The sequence below is a fragment of the Lutra lutra genome, chromosome 7 (genome assembly GCF_902655055.1).
Source record: "Lutra lutra chromosome 7, mLutLut1.2, whole genome shotgun sequence".
NCBI classification, from domain to species: domain Eukaryota; kingdom Metazoa; phylum Chordata; class Mammalia; order Carnivora; family Mustelidae; genus Lutra; species Lutra lutra.
The window spans coordinates 130,973,696-130,995,893 of record NC_062284.1 but is presented as its reverse complement, the minus strand read 5'-3'; the positions used below and the strand labels follow the sequence as shown (position 1 = coordinate 130,995,893).

The 22,198-nt window shown below is 51.4% G+C and overlaps 1 protein-coding gene across 2 annotated transcripts in view; it reads left to right on the top strand.

Annotated features, from left to right (window-relative positions):
- ESRRB (estrogen related receptor beta) overlaps positions 1-22,198 on the top strand; it is a 169,543-nt gene that overhangs the window by 53,070 nt on the left and 94,275 nt on the right. Inside the window, exon 1 of one of the 2 annotated variants that reach the window (XM_047738658.1) lies at positions 7,696-7,971. The exons of the other annotated variant lie outside the window; for it this stretch is intronic. Within the exon in view, the coding sequence (XP_047594614.1) occupies positions 7,922-7,971 (50 nt within the window). The 5' untranslated portion in view covers positions 7,696-7,921. Of the gene's footprint in view, positions 1-7,695; positions 7,972-22,198 lie in introns of those variants that run through there. 2 annotated transcript variants of the gene reach the window in all.

Sequence of the window (22,198 nt, the reverse complement as noted above, 5' to 3'; positions counted from 1 at the left end):
CCAAATGACACCATTGATCTGAAACTTTTGGCAACTGAATCAGAACCATAGGGTCTGAGTGGATGGTGAGTGGGCGGGTGGGAGGGGCAGAGTCCACTGGGCCTTTGTGAACTGGAGAGTCTGTCAGTCGGGTGGGGACGAGCCAGAGTTATCCATCCAATCATTGCACTGGAGCTCCCTCTCCTCTAACCAAGGAAAGGGGTAGTAGATACTAAGATAATTTAAATTGAGAGAAAGTCGGTGGCCCTAGACTGGCTCCCATTTGCTGACTGTCTTTACCTTAGCCCCGTAGGAAAACAGAGCCTGAGGCAAGTATTAAAATGCTGACACCTTCTTTGGGTGGTGGAAGCCCAGGGATGATAGAAGGGGGACCTGAGTGGGGACGAATGTCAAGCAGTGTGTCACGAGGTGCTGCTTCACTGCCTGCCGTTTCCTACCCGGCCTCTAGGAGCCTGAGTGGGTTGCTTGGCACGTGTGTGTCTTTTCTGGAAGGTCTATACAAAGAAATAACCGTGAAACAGCGCCCAGAGGGCAGCAAAAGGAAGGAATTCAGAGAGCTCCCCTCCTACACTTCTGGTATGCATTATGTGACCCCTTAGTGAGCTAGGTCTTAGGCGCTGGAAGTGGGGGTATGGCCTAAGTGGGTTACTGACCAAGAGAGAGAAAGGGAGGTGGTCAGAAGGAATGGAGACAGCCATACAGAGAGAGTGTGTGAGAGAGAGACATGGTACTTGGACCCAAGCCTTTGTCCTACACACAGAGACAGCCCATCCCTCCTCATCCTGTGGTTGTTCCTCTCCTTGTGGGGCTCAGCTACCTGCAGGAGGCCTTTCACACCTTCTCCAGCCCTCTCCAAGTCCTTTCCATATCGCCTTTCCAGTCTGCCTTCGAAGCAAGTCCCTCAGGGCTGGGCATAAAATTCCATCTATGCTTTTAGTAAGGGAGAGTAAAGAGGAATTATTGCTGCTCCTTGCTCGGCTGGGTTTTGTAGAATTACCCCAAAGCAGTGTTTGTCATGCCATTGAGCTGGAGGCCCATGCTTAATGTGCTATCTGTTCTGACCCCAGATATCTCTCTGCATCGCTGCCCTCCTGCCAGCTCTCCTATGGGCCGGCTCACTCTAGGGTCACTGCTGACAAGTGTGTTACTGGTGTTTACCCATATTAAATCTTGTATCGTTGGCTGCCTTTTGCCCACCCCTGTAAACTCTGTCTGGTTCTTCTGCCGTTTCCCTTCTTGCCTGTTTTGTCCTTCTTGGGGAGGCAAAGCCTCCTAAGTTAGGGACTCTACCGAAACTTCGCATTCCCAACTGTTATGAAAAATAAAGACGTTAGATCTGGTTCTGCTACAAAGCGTGAACCTTCATCTGGAATTGGTACTGACCCGTTCGTAATTACGCTGTTCAGAGCTGCGGGGAGTTCACCAATGGGACTGGTTTCATTACAATATACATTTGTGAAGGTAGTGGTTGGGCAGCACTTTTCTCCTATAAGAACACAGGTAAAAGCTATCATCTCAATCATGCTTTATAGAGAGAGAGCACTTTACAGTTTATAAACCATGTACATTTGATTTTTTTTCTCAAACCTAAAAGCATTTGCTGTTTTTCCCCCTCTCCATAGAGCATTTTATTAGAGCAAAAATAAAATGCATTTTATTCTGAAAAAAAATAATGAAATCAGAAGCTCCACCTTAATTGAGCCATTAGGAAATGAAAACACATTTGAATGTTCCCAGTTTTGAATTTGGTGTCGTTAATGCCCGAGAGAAGCTTAGCCAACATGTTTCTTTGTTCCCACTTAACAATAACCCTTGACGTGTGTGTGGTGCTTTTGGACTAATTTTCCAAAAGTTTCGTGTGCCTTAGAATTTCTCTAAGATAATTATTCTTGAGACTAGAGATGTACATGGAAACATAATTTGTGGGTTGCAAAGCAAACTGTTCATTCTTTCTGTGGCCTGCGTTGACCAGGAGATTTTTTTTTTTTTAAAGATTTTTATTTATTTATTTATTTGACAGAGATCACAAGTAGGCAGAGAGGCAAGCAGAGAGAGAGAGGGGGAAGCAGGCTCCCCGCTGAGCAGAGAAGCCCGATGTGGGGCTCGATCCCAGGACCCAGAGATCATGACCTGAGCTGAAGGCAGAGGCTTAACCCACTGAGCCACCCAGGTGCCCCCTGACCAGGAGATTTTTGCGGTTAAAACTATCAACAACCACAGAAGGTGTCCTTTTCCCAGGGATGAGACCCTAGACTCAAACTGCATGTCTTACTATTCGAAACCAACTCTGTTTTATATTTACATGGATACAAAAGTCACAAGAAATTGGATGATAAATTAATGTGTGACGCAGACCCAGAAAATAAGGTCAAAGTTCTTTGGTATAAGGAAAAAAAAACCCCACATGTACTGTAATGGAAAATATTTAATTAGATCATTCACTCAATCAATAGCTAGTTGTTCAATGCCTCTTAGGTCCCAGGTACTATCAAACCACATTCTCCATCCCCCCCCCCGCCCCTCCTCCTCCTCTTCTTCTTCCTCCTCCTCCTTCATTTTTCCCCCCAGAAATTTGGCAGAGGACAAAGCTATCACGTTCCTGATGTGTTCTTATTCTCCTGGCGATCGGGAGGGAAAAAGATCTTAGTTTCTTTGGAGACACCTATCTCCCCTTTCTCATCTCCCCAACTTGCTTGCAGTCGCCATCTTGCACGGGACCACAGGAAGAAGGAATCTTTTTTGGTAGACAGAGAACTTTAATATACTATTCAGCTCTGTTGGTGAGAATGGGATCTTGAGGCTCAGGGGGGAAAAAAAAAGAATACAGGAGCTTTGAAATATCTGGAAGCTATTCCAAGACCCCCAGTAGGGATTTCTGATCATGCAATGGATGGCGGTGGTGGGAGGAGACCCAAGCATTTATTCACTCAAGACATCTCCTTTATACTTCATCTTCGGTGTCATGGCGGCAATGCTAATGTACATGAGACTTCTTGCCCCAATAATGGGCCATTACAGTTTCAGGAAAAGCCATCATGTTTCCGCAGCATTTATCTGTCAGCAGGAGACTATTATGGGAGCACAAACTCACATTGTATTTGCGTTATCAGTTAATTATGATCCTTGGGACACGCGCCAGCCAATGGGCCGACAGTCTGCTGACCACCACTCAGGAATATAACCCCACACCCCAAATTCAAGCATGTGAGAAGAGAGGGGGCCCAAAGAGGGGTGCGGCTGGGGACATTTTTCCTGGCCAGGAGTCCATGGAGCCCTGGCTTGACCATCACTGTCCGCAGAGACACACGGGTTAGGCTCACAGTCTAGGCCAGACCCACCTTTTTCATCGTGGACGGTCAATGGATACATTTCCTGGACCCGCCTCCCCCGGCCCTTACTCTGGGGTGGATGGAACACAGGCTTGGACTGTGACTCAGACGGTTCCACGGAGACGTCTTCTCCTTCCCGCGCCAGTGTAAGAAGTGGCTACACGCTTGTGTATTTCCCGAGGCATCCTCTCGCCTGGAAACGTGCGTTCAGGGAACGTGAGGGTGAGCAACAGGGGCGCCATCCCCCAACAAACATGTCCCTCTCCAAAAATTCTTGTTGGTTCTTATCTTTTAGTGATGAAGCCATCAGGTCCTCTGCTCCCCCTGGGGCCCACACTGAGCTCCCCAGCTCCTGCTGAGTGACCCTGCCAGAAAAAGGGGGAAAGCCTCCACTTGTGGGCCCACAGCAGCACAGGACAGGGAGGGGATTCAGGACTCCGAGAGACAAGATATGCTGCTTGCTGCTTTCTGTGTGTGTAGAAATGACAGGTGTCCAGGGAGGCTGCTGCAAGAGAGGGAAGGTCCCCACCAAGCCTGGGTTCTGCTAAAGGTGGAGATTTTCACAGGCCCATGGCAAGGAGTGCTGAGGGGGGTCAGCTGTGGAGATCATGGCAAGGCCACTTGGGTGGACCTTGAGGTCGGGGTGCAGGTACTGGGACAGCCCATGTTAAGGCCTTAGCCAGACTGGGATGGGAAAGAGTGGATAGTCCGTGTCAGTCCGTGTCCAGCTATCCACAACACACTTGGTACTTTTTTGTAGCTGGGGAAACACAGGTTTGAGGAACAGACCACTCTGTTCCAGGCTGTGTCTGGTTATGTTTTCCTCCTCCTCTGCCAGCTGGAGCATTTCTCATGGTGGGACAGCAGGTCAGGAAATGGGTGTCCAGCAATCCGTGCCTCCTTTTTCTCCCAGGAAACCATGTGGGGAAGGGTGTGGACATAGCAATCTGGTCCCCACCAGGTGGAAGTGTGTGTGGAGGGTGTTGCCGGTGGCACTGTTCTGGTTTGGCTTCATGTTCTTTAGCAAAGAGTTTGAGCTTGGGGGAAGAAAAAGGAGGGAAAGTGAAGAGACACGTGCACAAAGGTTTAGGAGTTTAGGAGTTGAGTAAATAGACCCCGAAGATGGTGTGCTTTGCCCATTATTCACCGTGTGACCTTGTGTAGGTCATTTCTCCACACAGGGAAATTTATAAGTTTCCTTATTTGTAAAGTCCAGTGATGGTTTTCAATTATTCTCCAAGCCCCTCCCAGCTGTAAGTTTCTGTAAATGTAATAACGACCCATTTAAAGGAGTTTGTTCACAAGAACAAAATGAGCCACTGTCCCCTTACACCATCCACAAGGACTGTGTCTAATGCCTTTGTCCCAGTCCCCTTTGGCTGATGTGCCCATGTGGGGCTGCCAGTACTGGGACGCAAGACAGTGACGGGGTAGGTGGCATAGAGCTTGGGGCTGGGTAGTGGTGGTGAGGGGTACAAATAGCACCTGCTCTGGGTGAGCCCTGCAAGTGTTAGGTAGGTTGAAGGAACCCAAGAGCCCCGCCCAATCATTCTACCTCCACGCCCCCACATCCCACCCCCACGGCCAACCCCTCCCTCCGCACCTTTGTGCTCTGGAAGAGAGAGAGTGGGTAATGTCACATGGAGGCATCAGGAGCAGATCCAGAGCCTTCTGCACTCCAGATGGTACTTCCGCCTCTTGAGCTAGAGGCTTGGGACCCGCCCCTGGCTTTGGGAAGGAGCCCCATCCTGTGACCTGGGTGAAGACAGAGCAGAGAAAGACTGGTCCCATGAACAGTGTGGGGACCCCCTGCTCGGAGTTTGCCTGGAGAACCAGAGGAAAAGCTGACCCCTCCAGGCTCGGTCAGGTCATCAGTGTCCCCTTGCTGGCCAGCCCCCTTCTCCCCTCCGGCAGGGTCTACAGGCTGTCCTGCCAGGGAAGGAAAGAGAAAGAACTCTGCCCCAGGGCTGACTGTGAGGAGGCTGGACAAGAAGAAGGAAGCAGGTCTCAAGGACCTCATTCCCTCCCTGGAGGGTAATCGGCTAGTCCCCAGAGAGAGCTGCTCAGTTCCCTTTCTCCTCCTGCCTTGGACAGGTAGTGACTGCGTGTGAGCAGCAGCCTAGCTTCTTAACCAACAAAACCTCTTCTTTTCCCTCATTTGCCCCCAGTGGCTTTGAATCTAGTTCCCCCGGGGCTGTGAAGTTGTCTTTCTTTTCTTATTCTATCAAGTGTGTTCTGTCTCCAGTTAAAATTGGTGCACCCACCCAGAGCAAGGAGCCACTGACCCCACATCACCTACTCCCTTCTGGGGTGGCCAGCCTGTCCCTCAGCAGGCCCTATCACGCCACCCCAAATGGCCACGCTTCTATTCATTCAACAAAATATCTATCAAGTCAACTGCTCTGTACCAGGCACCATTAAGCACTGGGGATTCTCCTGGAAACAAAAACAGTCCCTACCCTTACAGGGCTTATAATCTAGTGTGTGTGTATGTGTGTGGGGGGGGGATATTACTCATACTGATACATATATCATCATAGCCCGAATAGCAGAAGGTTCTGGTGCCTTCCAGAAGGCGGGGCGTTCTAGGCAGCAGGTACAAAGACTAAGGGCAGTATGGCACGAGCTGGGGACGGTGCAGAGGGACACACTGGAGTCTGTCCTGTGAAGCCTTCCTTGGGGACCTGTTTCCCAACTGGGACAAGGGAACATGGGTGTGCATTTTCCGAAGTGCTCCGGGGCGGCTGGACTTTTGGAGAAGGGATATCAGGGGTCCCGGACAGGATACAGAGAAACCAGTCACTGAGGTCTTGGCCTGGGGCGGGGGCAGGGCGGGGGGGCGGTTATGTAGAGGCCATGGTTAAGGAAAGAGTCTCCACACCCTGTTTCCGCCTCTAGTACAACCAAGTACCGATGTGATTAAAAAAAAAAAAAAAAAAATCCGGGGCTGCTGGGGGTTCTGCTGCCAGAGCAGACATCTTCATCCATCTCTCTGTGAGATGCCTGCCTGAGCCCTGAGCCCGGAGAATCCCGTGCGTTCCTCCACTTCTGCACACATGAAAAATCACAGCTCTGTTTCCCAGCCAGCACACGCTCACATTTATCCAAGTCAGGGATCATCTGTGGTCCTGCTGCCCGGTCCCCAGCCCCTCCTGGGGTTTCTCGCCAACCTCCCTGCTTTTATTCCTGAAGTGCTTGAATACTGCCTGCGGTTACACTCCATTTAGACCTTATTTTGATGATAAAATTATGTCTTCCCCCCTACTGCTCATTGTCTTCTGTAGACTATAGGAGAGTAAGGTGGTGGTGTCTCCTGAGGGCTTCCCCCTCCCTTTTAAATAATTCTGTACCTATCCCCTCCCCACGCTCATTGGAACCATCAAATTAATATCTCTGTGGCTGGCCCATCTCAAAAGATGAAAAGCCCCAGAAGAAGAATTGGGGCATAACTTATAGCTTGTTTTGGTACAACGGCAGCCCATAATATCCCGGTTCTTGGAGGGAGCAGCAGACAGGGACGCAGGTGTGCTCGTAGCTGGGGATTCAGGTGTGCATGTGTAAGTGTCTACCTGCGGGCCTCGAAGTTGGTTGTTTTAACCACAATTGTATTTTCCTAAGCAGACAGGGATTTATTTGCTCAGGTCTGTGTCCTCGGCACATTTCTTAGCGTTGCCAATGAAGGGCATCATTTTATCCATCAGAGAGCATTTCATAGATGCACACCCTGTATCCAGCGGTAGGAGGGCAGTTCAGAACCAGCTGGCCCAGGTGATGTGATGGGAAAGGAGTTTGCTTCTCTCCTGCTCTCTCTGCCCACAGAACCCTTTGCACTTTTGTGCCCCCAGCCTGGCTTGAAGCTGTGAATTCCTAAGTCCCAGGCCTCTGCTGGGTGTGAGAGTGGAGCACTGGGACTCATTTCAATTTGTAAAACAGACCCATTCTAAAAGGCTGAGAGAGAGAGGTGAGTTTGCTGGGCCTGCCCGTTATAGGATAGGATGCCGGTGTGTGTGTGGGGGGGCGGTATGTGTGTAAACAGCACATCTGTCAACCCCCCAGTCCCACTAGCCAGTTGGGCCTTTTTTTTTTTTTTTTTTTTTCTTTAGTGGCGAGAGGACAGGCCTTTCGGCTCTACAGCTCGGTGCTCTTACTCCTCAGGAGGTGGGGACCTCGCCCGGGCGTCTGATTCCATTGAAGTCTCTCAGGCTCACCCCCCTCCCCCCACCCCAGCTCGATTCTGTCACTTTAAGTCCAGCCCCTGAGAGATAGCCAATAGGAGCCAAACCATACATCAGTCTCCCAGCCTTAAAGCTACAGTAGGGTTAGTGGGCTCCAAGTCTCTGGTGCCCGAGCCTCCTCCACGGCTCCCCATCCCCTCTGCCCGCTGGAGTGCGTGCCTGAGTGGGAGCGCTGGGCTGTGCGCGCACGGCTCTCTGCCTCCCTCTCGCCCCGCCACGGCGCTCGCTCCCACTCTGCCTTCTCCCGCTCCCTGTGCCCCTGCCCGGACTCGCACCTCGCCTGTGCCCTTCACTCGCTCTTCCGCGTGATTTCCCCGCCGCCTTTCTCCACCAACTGGGAATGCTAAAACGGGACTGATGGACGTGTCAGAACTCTGCATCCCGGACCCCCTCGGCTATCACAACCAGTAGGTGCTCTGTTTCTCGGTCGGTCGGTCGTTCGGTCGGTCTGCCCTCTGCCTGTCCCGCTGTCTCTGTCCTGGGTGTCGCAGTTCTCCTAGGCATTTTTGAAGTGGCAGGAACCCCGGGGGCGCTTGGGGGACGTCGGAGGGGGGGAAACCGCACACTTATGTGGGTTGCCTTCTGGGGGGGTGTAAACCTTCCTCTAACTTTTCCCGCACCCCCTTTTACAAACCCTCACTTTTAGGTAAGAACAGCGTCTTCTTGTTCACCTTTTCGCTCTGATCTTCCCCCGCGGCGAGAAAATATTTGAGTTTCTGTGGAATAGGGAGGAGCTAGCCCAGAACAGGTGCGGGAATGTCGCAAGGATGTTCTGTCCCGCCCGAGAAAGCCTCCCCGGGGGCCCTTTGACTTTAATATTTCTTTCCATACTGGGGACCATAAATGATCCCGGCAAGGGGCCGAAATCGGACGTGCCGCGCGGGTTCGGAAACTGCAGGCGGCCAGAGCTGTCTCGCCCCGCGGTCCCGGCGGGGCGCCCCGAGGGCGCGCACGGAGCGCGGTGGACGCGGGGCGCCCCAGTGGTGCGGCGACGCGGCCCGGGGCGCCCCTCATGCCCTGCGAGAGGAACCCGCGTCCCGCCTGGGGTGGGGACAGCCGGCCCGGTGCTGCGGCGGAGGCAAAGTTGGTTCGCGGCTTTGGGGGAGGCTGCGCGCGGCGGAACTGACGGGCGTGATTTCCGTGCCCCGGGGCACCTTCGCGCTCGCCTCGCCGGAACCTGGGGTTGTCCGAGCGGCGTGGGCGGCGGCGGGGCTGCGGGACCGGACTCTCAGGCACCGCGGGTCCGGGGGTTGGGCGGCGCGCCGGGCGCGCAGAGTGGGAAAGTGGAGAACCGATCCCCCGAACGGCGTGTCCAGCTCCAGGTTCTTCGGGGTCCTGCTCCGGCCACCCGTGGTTTCCCTCCTCCAAGGGCCCTCCGCGCGCGTCGCCCCACTTGCTCGGTGACCTGCCCCGGTTTCCCCTCCCGCGCTCCGCGTCCCGCAGCGCTCAGGGCCGGTGTCCCGGCGTCTGCGTGCGGGCGCGCACAGAGTGGTCGCTCGGAAGGCGTAAAAGAACAGTAGAATGGAAACTCTGGGTTCTCGCGGACCTGCTTAACTTCGTGCTCTTCTTCCTCTTTTTTTTTTTTTTTTTCCCTGAAGCAAACTAAACTACTAAAGTCAGTGCTGGCTCCACCATCCTTCCTTTTTGTACCCCACCCCCAAGGAACCCCGACGTCCCTGAAATAAATAGTCTGGTAACAGGAAGTGTGTTTAAACCCCTCCTCGCTGCACAGACGGCCTCCACCCCGGTGGACCACGCGTGAGAGAGGAGGCAACTTCACGGCAGCGTCTCCTGGCGATGACCACACCGGCCCCGTCTCCACGCTGACCTTTTTGGTTCTAGTTTTAGGGTTTCCCCCGGCAGAGGGTCCTTTAGGTGCCGCCAGAGCGTCGGAAGAAGGAGATGAGTTGGGATGGACGATAAGGGGAGTCTTTAATTATAATGGATTCAGATTTCCATCAGCCGGAAAAGTGTCTTTTCGTTCTCTTTAAAGGTTACACTGATCCCAGCTTGTGTGGCTGGTGGGGGTGGGGATGGGGGTCGTGCCCTAAGATGCTCCATCCTAAAGCGGAGTGGGAGTCGCCAAAGAAGCCTCGGGGTGGGTGAGTGGGGCTCTGAACAATGTTTGATGCTTGTGGGGCATCTCCTCACATAAAATTACCAAGTACGACAAATATTGGATATTTAAATTATTTAGGCTCCCTCTCTCCAGAGGTGACTTCTTTAGCTGAGCTGGAAATATCTGTGTATTTGTCCCTGGCTCAAGTCACAGCCAATAAATATGAAAATTCATATGGGGGAAGTACAACCTTTGATTATGTTGGCCAGAAAAGCAAGGAGAGATGGAGGGTTTAGCGGCCGGATAATCCATCGAGGGGACGAGGTGACGGCCACCCTGGCTTGAATCTGAGGAGAAATATGGGCAAAGAGGGAATGTCAGGGAAGCAGCGAAAGGGGAATGAGGGAGTCGAGGTCCTGGGTGTCTGGGAAGAGTCTGAAGTGGAAATCATTTTTGGAGTAAGACTGACAGTGGTTTGGATTCTCTCGCCATCCTGGTTTCTTTGCAACGAATTCACTTCTCACTCCGCGGGACGCAGGAAAGGCCAGAAATATACCTGCCAACTCCACTGGGGAACTAAACATCCCTGTGAGATGCCATTTCTCAAAGCCCAGGCAGGACCTGCTGGGCGGAGGCAGCCCCTGGTGTTGGGGGAGCTGGTCCCGTGTGGAGATGCACGCCTCCCCGGGGAGGGTATGCTGCTCTGGTGCAGGAGCTCAGAATTTCCAAGGATGAGCTGGTGGAGGTCAGAGGCTGGAGTGTGGGGGAGGCACCTTTCTGACCTGACACCCCCACCCCCACCCCCACCAGGGCTTCATGACAAGTAGCTTTAGAGCCATTGGTAGGAAAGTAAAAAACGGGCGACTGCATTCTTTGGCGTGTTGGAAGGACAGTAGGATGACTCCATCCATTACCCCCGGTGCTAATGTTTCTCCGGGAAAGTATACATGAGTGGGTTTGTGTGCTCTGTACACACAGTTTCCACCCACCCTTACTTGAGCAAACCCGAGGGCACAGGGACCACAGTTCAGCCAGAAAGAACTCTCCAGCCCTCCTCTCACTTGCTAACATGCAGAGAGTATTTTTTAATGCTTTGGGTTATTCTCACTTTCCCAGGTGAGAAATTAACACACACACACACACACCCCACACACAGATACATCCTACCTTCATACCTTCCTCTCCTTCATTTTCATTTTCCTGTAGCCAGTCCTGTAGGTGACTCCATTACCATTTCTAATCAATATTTTATGTACATATATAATCAGCCGGGGTAGGAGCGAGTGTGCTGGCCTGCTTGTGCCTGTGTACAAATGTGTCCCTGACCCGATAGGCGGGCGACCCTCAACCAAGGGGTGGGGGTGGAGGGGGGCGGGGGGGCTGCCTCACCTACCCTCTGATGACCACTTTGCTGTTGTTAAAGAAACAAAGAACAAAGTGTCCTGAAGCTAAAATATGTGGGTTCACACGTAGGAAGAAATGCCACATGGTAATTCAGAATCAGTGACCCAGAGAAAAACAAAGGGGAAATTAATTTTTAATGGTACATTTAAAAATAAATCAGAATGAGGACATTAGTCTTGGTTTTCCAAGGGAGGGGCTCTAGGAAATAAACCTTTATGTGCCTGCCACCCTTCTGGAGGTGTGGGCTGCCGTGGTAGAGGATGGGGTGATAGGAGGCTGGACTTGGTCGGGCCCCAAGGCAGTGAGCAAGGAGGAAACAGGTCAGTGTGGAGGGCCCCGGTCCCAGGGAAGGCCCTTTCCAGCTCAGTGAGATCCTGACATCAACTGGAAATTTCCTCTTGGAGCTTATTATTTCGAAACCCAACTCCATTTTGGAAACAATCCTCTATTTTACCAATAATTAGGAACTATGAAAAGATATTTCTTAAAAGAATCCATCTATCTCTCTATGAAGAAACAACCTGGCCCACAAAACAGGAATCTTTTCATTCTATTGATGTGGAGTAATCAATAAATATTTCATTTAGTCTGAGAGAGAAGAGACAGAGGGGACTTTGGGGGAAGTGCTACCAGGGAGGTGGCCGAGATATTTTGTGGGCCCAACCCGGCCTTCTCAGGATGAGCCCAGCTCTCTCCTTCAGGGGGCCCTTGTAACTTTGTCCAGCATGTTTGATTCGTGTTCCTGATAAGTGGATATTTGTCCAAATTTTTTTTTTTTTAAAAAGGTCATCTAAACTCATGGAAGAAGTTTGTCTCCTTCTTTGGTCTTCTGCAAAATGCTTTGCTTCTTTGGAACACTTGGCACCGGGGAGATCTGCGGGAGTCTAGCAGGCCAAATGTGTGAGGGAGAGACAGGACGCCTGTGTGCTGGGGTGGGCCGTGGAGTTAGCAGCTGCGCGAACCAGCCGACTCAGGAGAGAGAATTCGGAAGACAGTCAAACAGTTACACAAGACACACAGGATGCTTCTGACGCAGTCCTGCAGTGCCCTTCTGTAGAACTTGCTTTCCCAGATGCCTGCCTGAAGTGGCTTCCTCAACATGACTGAGATTATTCGTGGTTTGAATTTAAGGGAAAGGAATAGCATGCTTTAGACCGTAATCTGCTCCTTCAAAGACATGTCCAACCCTGAACACCTGAACACCCACACTGATGCCTTCCCACACTGACCAGCCATCGTCATTGGTCGCTGTCTGTGTCCACCCCCCCACCCCCCGCCCAAGTGAGACCCCTGAGCACTCTTCTAGCTTGAGCAGGGGATCGGCGCAGGATGTGTCAGAATAACTCACAGCTCTGCGGGGAGCTGACTGGGAGTCTAGTGGCTCTTGACCGAATGTTCCTGGGGGAGACCCCTGCATGGCTTGAGTACTGATGTGCTCAGATGTCCTTTGCAGCCACTGTCATTCCTAGAGGGTGTGCGGGCCCATGGAGGGGCTTTGAGTAGAGAGGCAGCACACCGTGCCAGGACGCCCTCATGGGTGCACCTTGGGACTGGGCTGGGACCAGACAAATCTGAGCGTTCATCCTGCCTGTTTGCCCTTGAGGTCATTCACTGATTTCTAGGGATAATCAAAGGTCTTTTTAAGATCTGCAAGTGCTGGTGACACGGGACTGAGCCTAGACTTTCCCGGGTCCCTGTGGCCCCATACCTCCAGGGAGCTGCCATATTCATGGCCATTCCTCAGGGGAGGGGCCCATTGGCTTCTGCTGGTCCTGGTGTCCCCTAGCGTGGCTGGGGTGACCTGGTAGGGTGGGGGGATTACATCCTGGTGGCCCCACGGTTGGTGTGGGCTTGTCCCCGTGCAGGGAAGCTGTGGTGTTTATAATTGCAAATGTAATTAGCAGACCAGCTCTGGGGGACTGGGATGCTCAACTTCTCTGCACATCACGGTGACCCCTGTGATGGCTGGCCGGGCAGATTAACCCTCACCCGGCCAGCCTGTCCCCTGCTTCTGGCGAGGCCACTGACCTTTCACTGATTGTAGCAGAGCATCTTGGGTAACTGGTGGCGGAGCCCGACTCCTTCCTTAGAGGGGATGTCAGGGCAGTGACTGGGAGAGGTCCGTAGTTAGGGGTTATTTCCTCCCAGGCCACTGGGCAAGTGATCCTTGCTTCTTGGGACAAGCGTGACCCTGTGTGGCAGGTTGCTCTGGGACATTGTCTCCCTACTTTCCTGGCCACGCTGGAAGGATGTGCTCGGAACACTTTGGGTTCATGCTGGTCAGTGGCTCTGGGGGCCTTGTGAGAGAAAGCTGGGCTCCAGAGGGGACCCGTCATGACTCTCAGTGAGCACACCTGGAGCTCCACGAACAGCGGGGAAGTGAAGGCCGACTGGCTCTCCATTTCTGCTGTGTATTCCACAGGACTGGGCAGCCACAGCCGGGCCCACTCAGGACAAGCGGGGAGGCAGGCCATAGGGGAGGGCATGGGATTTAGTTTGGCCCTGAGACCCCCAGCCAACCATCTGACCAGAGACTGCAGAAAACCAGACAAGAAGGGAAACACGGAGCCACATGGACCTGTTCTGTTCTCTTTTCTTTCCTTTTCTTTTCCTTTTCTTTTTGGTGCCTGCCCATCCAAGGGACTTCTCTGTACTGCTCAGGATTAGAATAGAAAGGATCCTAACAGCATCTTTATTTATAAGCAGTGGCTTACGGGAGTCTCAGGACTTTTCCTGTTGCTATTAATGTCCCTCCAGTAGAAGATGTCTCTGAACCCCAAAATATCAAAGGTTACATCCCTTCCTAGAGGAGCTCCCACTGTGTGTACATGTGGGAGAGTGTGTTATGGTGGAATTTCCTGGGAAGGGGTGAGGAACGGGGCAAGGGGCTCTGCCCTTGAAACGCAGCCCCTGCTGCCCGCCATACCCCTTGCCTGGGCCGAGGTCAGGCTGTGGCCACATTCCAGCGGGGGCTGCCAAGCCTTGGGGTTTTTCCATGAAGAGAAAAGGAACGCCATAGGACCCAAAGGCTGTAGCTGGAGGGGTTCATTCTTTCTTCAGAGCCTCTCTTCAGTTTTCTGGTCCCCGGTGGGATGGGCAGACTCTGGAGAGGGGGAAGAGGCAGTGCTCTCCTTCTCTGGAATAAGGGACGGCCACACTCCACATAGAAGCTTCTGGGCCGTTGTTCTAGGTTCCCAACTTCTTCTCTTCCTGCATGTAGCCACGGACAGTTTCGTCAAATGCTTTCCTAAATCGAGGGAAATCATACCCATTCATCAGCCCATGGGACTTCTGTATGGAATTGGACCAGGTGAAAAAAGTCTTAAATTCAGAGTTATATGTGCTTGAGTTAAAATGAACCCCAAGCAAAAGTTTTCCTAGAGGTTATAGAGCCATAACTTTTTTAATCTTCATTTTGCTCTGCTTTTGAACTCTACACATTTCAGTCCTAGAGGAGTTCCTTCCCCCTCCCCCTCTAAATCTCTCTCTTCTGTTCTTAGGACTTTAAAATATTCTATTCAATATTGTCATTCAGCGTCCCTGGGATTGAGCCTTTTCTGGGAATGGTTTTCTGGCTAATGTTATTTTATTTTCAATGTCATTTCAGCCAGAGGTCAAAAGGCAGTTAAACAAACTCCGACAAGGTTTTGTTTTTATCTTCTGGTTTCAAATGTGATCAATTTTCATTTAAAACTATATCAGGGTCCTCTTGTGCCAATGACGGCTGCAGTCCAGTCCGCTGCATGCCTGGCTGTCGGTGTTTACTGAAACCCTCTGCATTTAAAATCGCCCGAATGTGAAGTGCCCAATTAGAGTCAAGCTTCTCTGCACTAAGTGTTATTTGAACTTGGCTCTTTTATTTAAGTTGCTTGAATTACCTTGAGTCCATAAATGATTTTTTGTTTTTCTCTTAATTTTTAACATTTTATTATATTTCCTTAGATTTACCTGTTGGGTATTTTCACCAGGTTTGTCGTTCTAAAAAGGTACCTGGAAAAGGGGTTTTGAGCCTCACAGATCTTTTCACGTGCTCTTGGTTTCCGAAGGGCAAAGGACAAATACAGTATAATACTGTCGGGCAGGGCGGAGAATGCGAAAGCTAAAACGTTAGATGAGATCTGTTCGCACTGTAACCTTTTCCTTTGTCTTTACTTATTTTTCCCTCTGTTTTCATTCCAGCTTGCTCTAGGCTGCCCTTGTCCTTTTACCCGTCCGTGATTGTATGCGTTTCTGAGGAAGGAGTGTAGGGTCTGTGTGTCGGTCTACCTGTGTGAGCGTGTGCACCCGTGCGTACGTGCACACAGGAGTGTGCGGGCAGAGTCCTGCCGTTTTGAGGTCCTGAATGTGATTAGTCAGGGAAATCCCGCAGCGAAATGCCTGGTTTCTACCCTGTTCTGATTCAGCCATCAGTGTCTTCGTCCACCGTCAGTCGCCTGCTCCCGTGTTTTGGGGAAGACAGCAAGAAGGGTCAAAGACCTCCAGTTTACAGGAAGATACTGGGTTCATGGCCTGAGGAACAAGGCGATGGGGACTGGAGCTATGGGTGAGGGTACCAGGAACCTCTAAACTTTATTCAAAACCATTTTTTTCTGTCTCTCGTATCATCTCACTGCCTAGCGCGCTGAGCTCGAGTTTGGGATCTCAGTGATGCAGAGTGAATGAGCTGGCGTATGCTTTTGTTTTTGCCTCCGTAATCGATTAGCAGAAAACATTCCCTTTTGATGGTGCAACATCCCCTCAGCACACATGCGGAGCGCGGTATTTATCCCTTCCTTTTCCCTCACTCTTTGTCATCTGTCTCTTGGGTGTGTTGACATTGTCTACCTAAGCAGTCAAGCTAACAAGCTTTGCCAGAAAGAACACTGCTTTTACAGGAATAATAGCAATAATGCGATGGTTGCGATAATTATGACAACGGTAATAACAGCTTGCAGCTTTTTCTTCCCCAAAAGCGCAAAGCAATTCCCATAACCAGTTTTCTCATAGTAACTGGGTGAGGGTTGCTTGTCTTGCCCCGGAACGTCAATGTTTTGCTGCAAACAAAAATATGCAAAGGCTTCAGGTTCACATGTCTACATTCATTCAAGAGCTAAAACTGACTGGTTTCTGAAATAGGAGCAGACGGGTAGAGGGGAAGACGGTGTTAGGCACGGGGCCCCCCTGGGAAATGCTGGGTGAGTTGCCTTTGAACTAGGAAGGGAGAAACATTTTCTTGTAAGGGAGCCCGTGTCAGGTCTGACCCCATGGCCGCAAGCTTCTGAGGTCCATGCCATGCTCTGCCTCTCGGTCCCCCCACCTTGCTCGGTTCTTCTGGCAGCGACCAAAGGAGAGGTTTTAGACCAAAGGCACACAGAGGACCAGGGGGGTTATGGCTTGGCGCATGCGAATAAATGAGGAAAGAACTGTGTGGAGAGAGGCAGAGTAACCTCACCACCCTTGATCGCCTTCCTGGCCATTCAGCTTCTCCGAGGCTGTCGTTCCCTGCTCCCGGGCACCTCGACCTGCCCTCTGGAGGCAGAGATTAGAGGGAGGGCACCAGGGAGCTGACCTGCTGGATGCCTGTGACCCCTCCTGTGGCTCCTTGTGCTGACTCCCAGACCCAGACCCGCTCCTCTGCACACTCTGCTCATCTGTGCGTTACTTTTGAAATAGGCGCTGCCTTTGTTATGTCCTCTCTCGTTCCTTTTTTTTTTGTATGTGTGTCTTGGAAATTGGAGGCAGCCTAATACACCAGCCTAATATAATAGCGAACGCCTAATAAACCAGGGTCCCACAGATGGCTCCATTTTTTTTTTAACTTTAATATTCTTACTCGTGTTCTTACTCAATTTTTTTTTTCTCCAAAAACAAAACCAAACAAACCCAAAGCTCTGGGCTTTGGATTATTAATTGATTATTAACTGATTTAACAAACAAAACATCCTACCCCCAAGGAATCCCAGCAAGAGTCTGGCTGTGCCACTCAGGTCAAGAGCTGACTCTTCCCCTCACTCGGTGAGAAACGTTATAGCTTCAATTCCCTTGTTGGACCCTGAGTAAAAAATTAATTCATGAATAATAAAAACCAATCAGTCTTGTTGAGTTTAAGAAGGATTAGGAGAAAGGGTGTTTTTTCTTACAGAGAACATTTGGAACCTGCGTGTCATTGTCACCGAATGTTCAGAGTCGCTTCAGCGTGCCTTTCTTCACAGCAAATGAGCTATTTATTATCCCAAGGCGAAGCACATCTCTCTCAGTTGTAAGGCCAACTTGCTGAAGACTATTATGGGTTTCCCACCCACTTCTCCCCCACAATCTCATACCCCAACCCCTTGGTAATTCATTGAAATTAAGACAGTTTCCTGTGTAAGTGGCACATAACCAAACAGCAACAGACCTGGCATTGCATTATGAATAAGCCAGTTTGTGAATGCAATGGAGGCCTTGGTTTCCCTCCCCGTCCTTTCCCTGGGAAGTAATTGACCAGAAATTTACATGCCTTTTTAAGAACTACAGAAATTAGACTTGTAGATACTCTTTTTAGTTTCCGTTAATTATATCTACCTCTCTGGGTTGTTGTGAAGATTAAACAGAGGTAATTCACAAGTGTTGGGATCCTGGAGGGGGGGTGTACAGTAAATGTTCCATATTCCTGTTAATTTTTTGATGTCATCTTTCGGAAGTTACTTTTCATTCCTTTGACATAACCTCACAGTGATAGCCCTTCCTCAGCAGTGAGACTGGGGTGCTTGAACTGATTACTTTCTTTGATGCGATCAGGGTGGCTTGGGTTTCCATATGTAACACAAGGGGATTAGAGAAGGAATTATGATACGGGACTGGGTTGATGAATAAGAAATAGTCTCTGAATGCATCTCTGCATCCTCTGACCTGTGGGTAGAGTTGCCCGATAAAATACAGGATACACAGTTAAATCTGGATTTTAGATAAACAACAAATAATTTTTTAGTGTTAAGTATGGCTCAGGCAGTATTTGCTAAATGTGGCAACCCTACCCACGGGTGTTTTCTTTCAATCGGTGTGTTTTGTTTTGTTTTTGTTTTGTTGTGTTTTGCTTTTGACAAAGCCCAGGAGAGCAATTATGTGTTAAGTTTTTTCAAATTGCTTTTTAAATGACTGTCTTTAACTTTTTGCCCATATTAAATTTTTAAGTTGGCCACATCCTCAGAAGTTAGTGGGTACAAGTGATTTCATCATCTGGCTATATGGAGAGAGTTGTAATTAGGTGAGTGATTTGGCGGAATGAGGTCTTCTAACATAGAAGCCACTGAGTTTTGCTACAGGGAGGTCTTCTAACCCAGAGCTACTGAATTTTGCTACAGGGAGGAACAGGGTAAGCAGAGTCTTTTTGGAAACCTGCCTTTGCCTGTTTCCCTGACAGATTGAGGGGCTGGGCTGCTAGAACCTGAGATCCTGGCCACTGGAAGCTGCCCTTACTGCACCCAGGACGCCAAGAGCTGCGGTCTCTCGCTGTCTTCCCAGCAAGGGCAGGAGGCTGACCCCTTGGAGACATCTCCTAGGCGCTGTGGGGGTGGGGAGAGAAACCACCCAAATCAGCCTCAGGTGGTGGAGTAGGGAGGACAAGGGGTTGCACTTAAAAGGGCCCACTCGGAACATGGATGAACTGGGGCTCCCCAATGGGGGACCAATGAACCCCAGCTTCTTTTCCCTGTCAGCAGCCGGCCATGGAGCCTGGGTGAACAGAACCATTGTTTTAGGCGGGACCCTCGCAAACCAGAGTATGGGAAATGGAAGAGTTCTAGAGCCCCCTACAGGCCCTCAGTGGCACTGCACCTCGTGGGTGAGAGTCCCACTACAGAGGCTTCCCAGGGCTGGAAAGAGTGTGGAGGGCCCCGGCCCCAGCCCCAGCCGGGTGAGCCTGCAGGAGCTCCCAGAGCAGCGAGCCCCTGACTCCGGTCCTGGTACCATCTTTCAGAGCCACGCTCCGTGCTCTTCAGCACCGTGGCTGCCTCGTAGTGTGGTACGCCCCTCCCAACACATGCACACATACACGCACAAGTGCACACCTGCACATGTGCACACGCACACCTGCACAGCACACTCCCACCCTCCATGGCTTGACTGACCCCCAGACCAGCTGGAAAAGGCTCAAGCCTCATTCGGTCTGTCTGAGGAAAGCCCTCCGGCTGTTGGATATGCAGATTCAACCTGGCCCGCACTCTTTTCAGAGTCTGATACTTACATTCAAATTCTCTTCTCAAAGACACCTAACTCCTTGGGGATCACTTCAGGGTTTGCTAGAAGAGAAGTTATGGGGTAGATGAGGGAGCTAAAACTAAAGTGTCAGGTCACAGGTGGGCAATTGTAATACAGTGATAGCAGCAGCCACTGCAGTTTATTGAGCACTTACTACGTGCCCAGCCTTATCCTAAGAACATTTGATGTATTCACTTACTGCTTCCTCGAAACAACCCTCCAACCCAGGATGGAGATCCTGGTGCCATCCCCATGTCACCAGTAGCGAAACTGAGGAACAGAGATGTTAGGTCACTTGCCCCAGGTCACACAGCTGGCAAAGCTGGGATTTGTTCAGGGGCACCCTGGCTGTGTGCCTGCACTCCCTGCCACTGTTCTTTGTGTTTAGAATTTTAGCTTTCTAACTCCAGCTTTGAGAAGACCCTTTCTTAGCCATGTGGGCTGGGCACATAGGCAAAATTTAGGGTGGAGGTAGAAGGGGAAATTGACCCCCATGTCTGGTTCCTAAAAAGGCAAGTGGAGGATTTGCCTCAGGGGATTAAGTCCTTCTCCCGTCTCAGCCTGGCACAGGGAAAGGCTGGAGAAAGGAGCTTGTGGTCCTGACATTGTCCTCCAAGGGCCCATGGCTGCCATCCAGAGGTCCCTGATAGTCTCACCACACCCCTGCCCCTGTACCTCCCTCTAAGTGTGTCATATGTAGTGCATTTTGCTGCCAAATCCTCTGTTCTCTACCTGTGTTTTCTCCCCTCATGCCCTCCCCTTGTTCTGTCCCCACCAGCTCTCCCACCCCTAGGCCTGAAACTCCGTGACAGACCCTCGGGTCCGACTTGGGCTCCCAGGGGACTGCACACCAGCCCCTGCAAAAGAGCATTCCAGCATTGCACTCAAACCTGCTGTCTCCGTGTCCTCCTTATCTCTCTCCCTCCCTTGACGCAGGGACCCCCAGCCAAGATAAGAAGTATAGCTTCAGTTCTGTTCTCTCATTGTCCAATGCCTGCCTCAGATGGACAGATTTTACCAAAATATACAACTGAGTCTGTTCTTTCCTGTTCATCCTGTTGCTTACCATCCAGCCCCCAGCCCTCCTGGCAAACGTCTGTTTATCCTTTCAACCCTGCTCATGTACTCCTCTCTGATGGGGCCAGCCCTGACCCCTCCTGGGGGAGTTCCTCTCTCTCCCTGCAGCCGCACACTGGCCAGTGTCCTCGACTGGGCTGTGTAATCTGTTGCATTTGAATGCACGTGTCTCCTTCCCCACTGGATCACGAGCTCATCTCTGCGTCCCCAGCACCTGTAACCACCCGTGGTATGGAGCAGGTTCTTGATGCGTCGGTAGGGCTAACCTGGGAAGATCGGAGGTGGATAAAGTAGCATTCTGGGGCATGAGGGGCAGGTAGAAGGCCGTGGGAAAAGTGGCCAGGTGGGATCCAGTTCTGCGGGCCTGTGGCCTTGTTGATCCCTGGGGCAGATCTGGCTGGCTAGATGGCCATCTATGTCCTTCTCCGGGGCACTGTGTATAGTGAGAAAGAAAAACTCTGGCTGCACACTGAGTGTGAATCCAGGCCCCAGTGGGGCTGCTGGGAAGTAGCTCAAACTGGCCTGGGAGAGCCAGTGGCTTGAGCGAGGTGACCATTGCATTTACGGTAATTTCGTGAGCCGATTGTTAAGAACAACTATTACTCAAAATGAAATTATATCGACTTGCGACGAAGTACATTGTAGTAAAGACAAAGGTAATAAGCACTCAAAACGCATTACTTCTTGATATTTCGCTACTTTTCACTTTATGTTCTTGAAGCAAATTTTCATCTAATGTACCTGCACAGTGGGGATCCCTGCCTTCACAGTCCCGCCCTGTTCCCCCAGCCACAGGGGTCGCTCTCAGCCGTGAGGGGAGGATCTACACTGTGGAAACAGGCAGATGCGACAAAGCTGTCCCTGTAGGTAAACATTCACTACCACACCCCTGCCGAGCTGTGCGACCTCTCCGCTTTGGGCCCCCGGAGGAGTGACTGGGTCTCTGTGCCTAGGCAGCCATCCCCTTGTTGGGTTGCTGTACAGATGAAAAAGTGACCGACATAAACTGCTGAGAGCAGAGACTGGTGCACGTTTTGGCTCTCTGCAGTCTTTCTTCCTCCCTGTTCCAGGCACAGCCCTTACAAAGTCTACTGAAACTGAGAATCTTCGCAGCGGAATGGGAACTCGGTGCCTGGAGCGCTAAGGGTATTGCTTTTCCCAGCTGGACCCCTACCCACAGGATCTGACGGTCAGAGCTAAAGCAGGCAGTGGAAAACACTGATTTTTCTTTCCACGGGGAAAGGCCCTGATGGGGAGGTCTGCTCAAGCCTCTAGCCAGGAGAGGTTTGGGTCCCAGGCCCTGTGAGGAACGGGGTTGTCAGCAGCCGCCAACGTGGCCGACAGTTGAAGCAGGCACAGGTGAGGTCTGGGGAGAGATGGAGCAGGTGCTAAAAAGAGCCAGGCTTCAGGGTGAACGGGGGCTCTGCAGGTGGGTGCAGCGGGTCCCTAAGACCATGGGAGGGGCTGCTTCTCTCTCTCTGGAAGTGCTGGGGACTGCGGCCATACCCACAAAGGCTAGGGTCCCACCAGCTCTGGGAGCTGAGGGACTATCCCAGACCCTTCCCAAGTCAGTGCACACGTTGGAAACAGCTTGAGCTGAGATGGTCCTGACTGTGCCACACTTTTCTGGGGACGCCACTGCAAAGTGGGAAGTTCAGAACATCTAGTCTGCGACTCCCAGAATCAGAGGGTGTAGGAGGGCCACCCTGGGCTTCTCCTTGCAGGTTCCTCAGGCCCTATCCAACTCTAGGTCCTGGAGGAGGTCTTTGCCCTGGCAGATACCTGGAAATGGCTTCAGGCTCAGATCTCTGGCATTGGTGACGCAGTGACACGCAGCTCCTGGGCCAGCCTGGCCCACTCAATGCTAAGTGAATTGC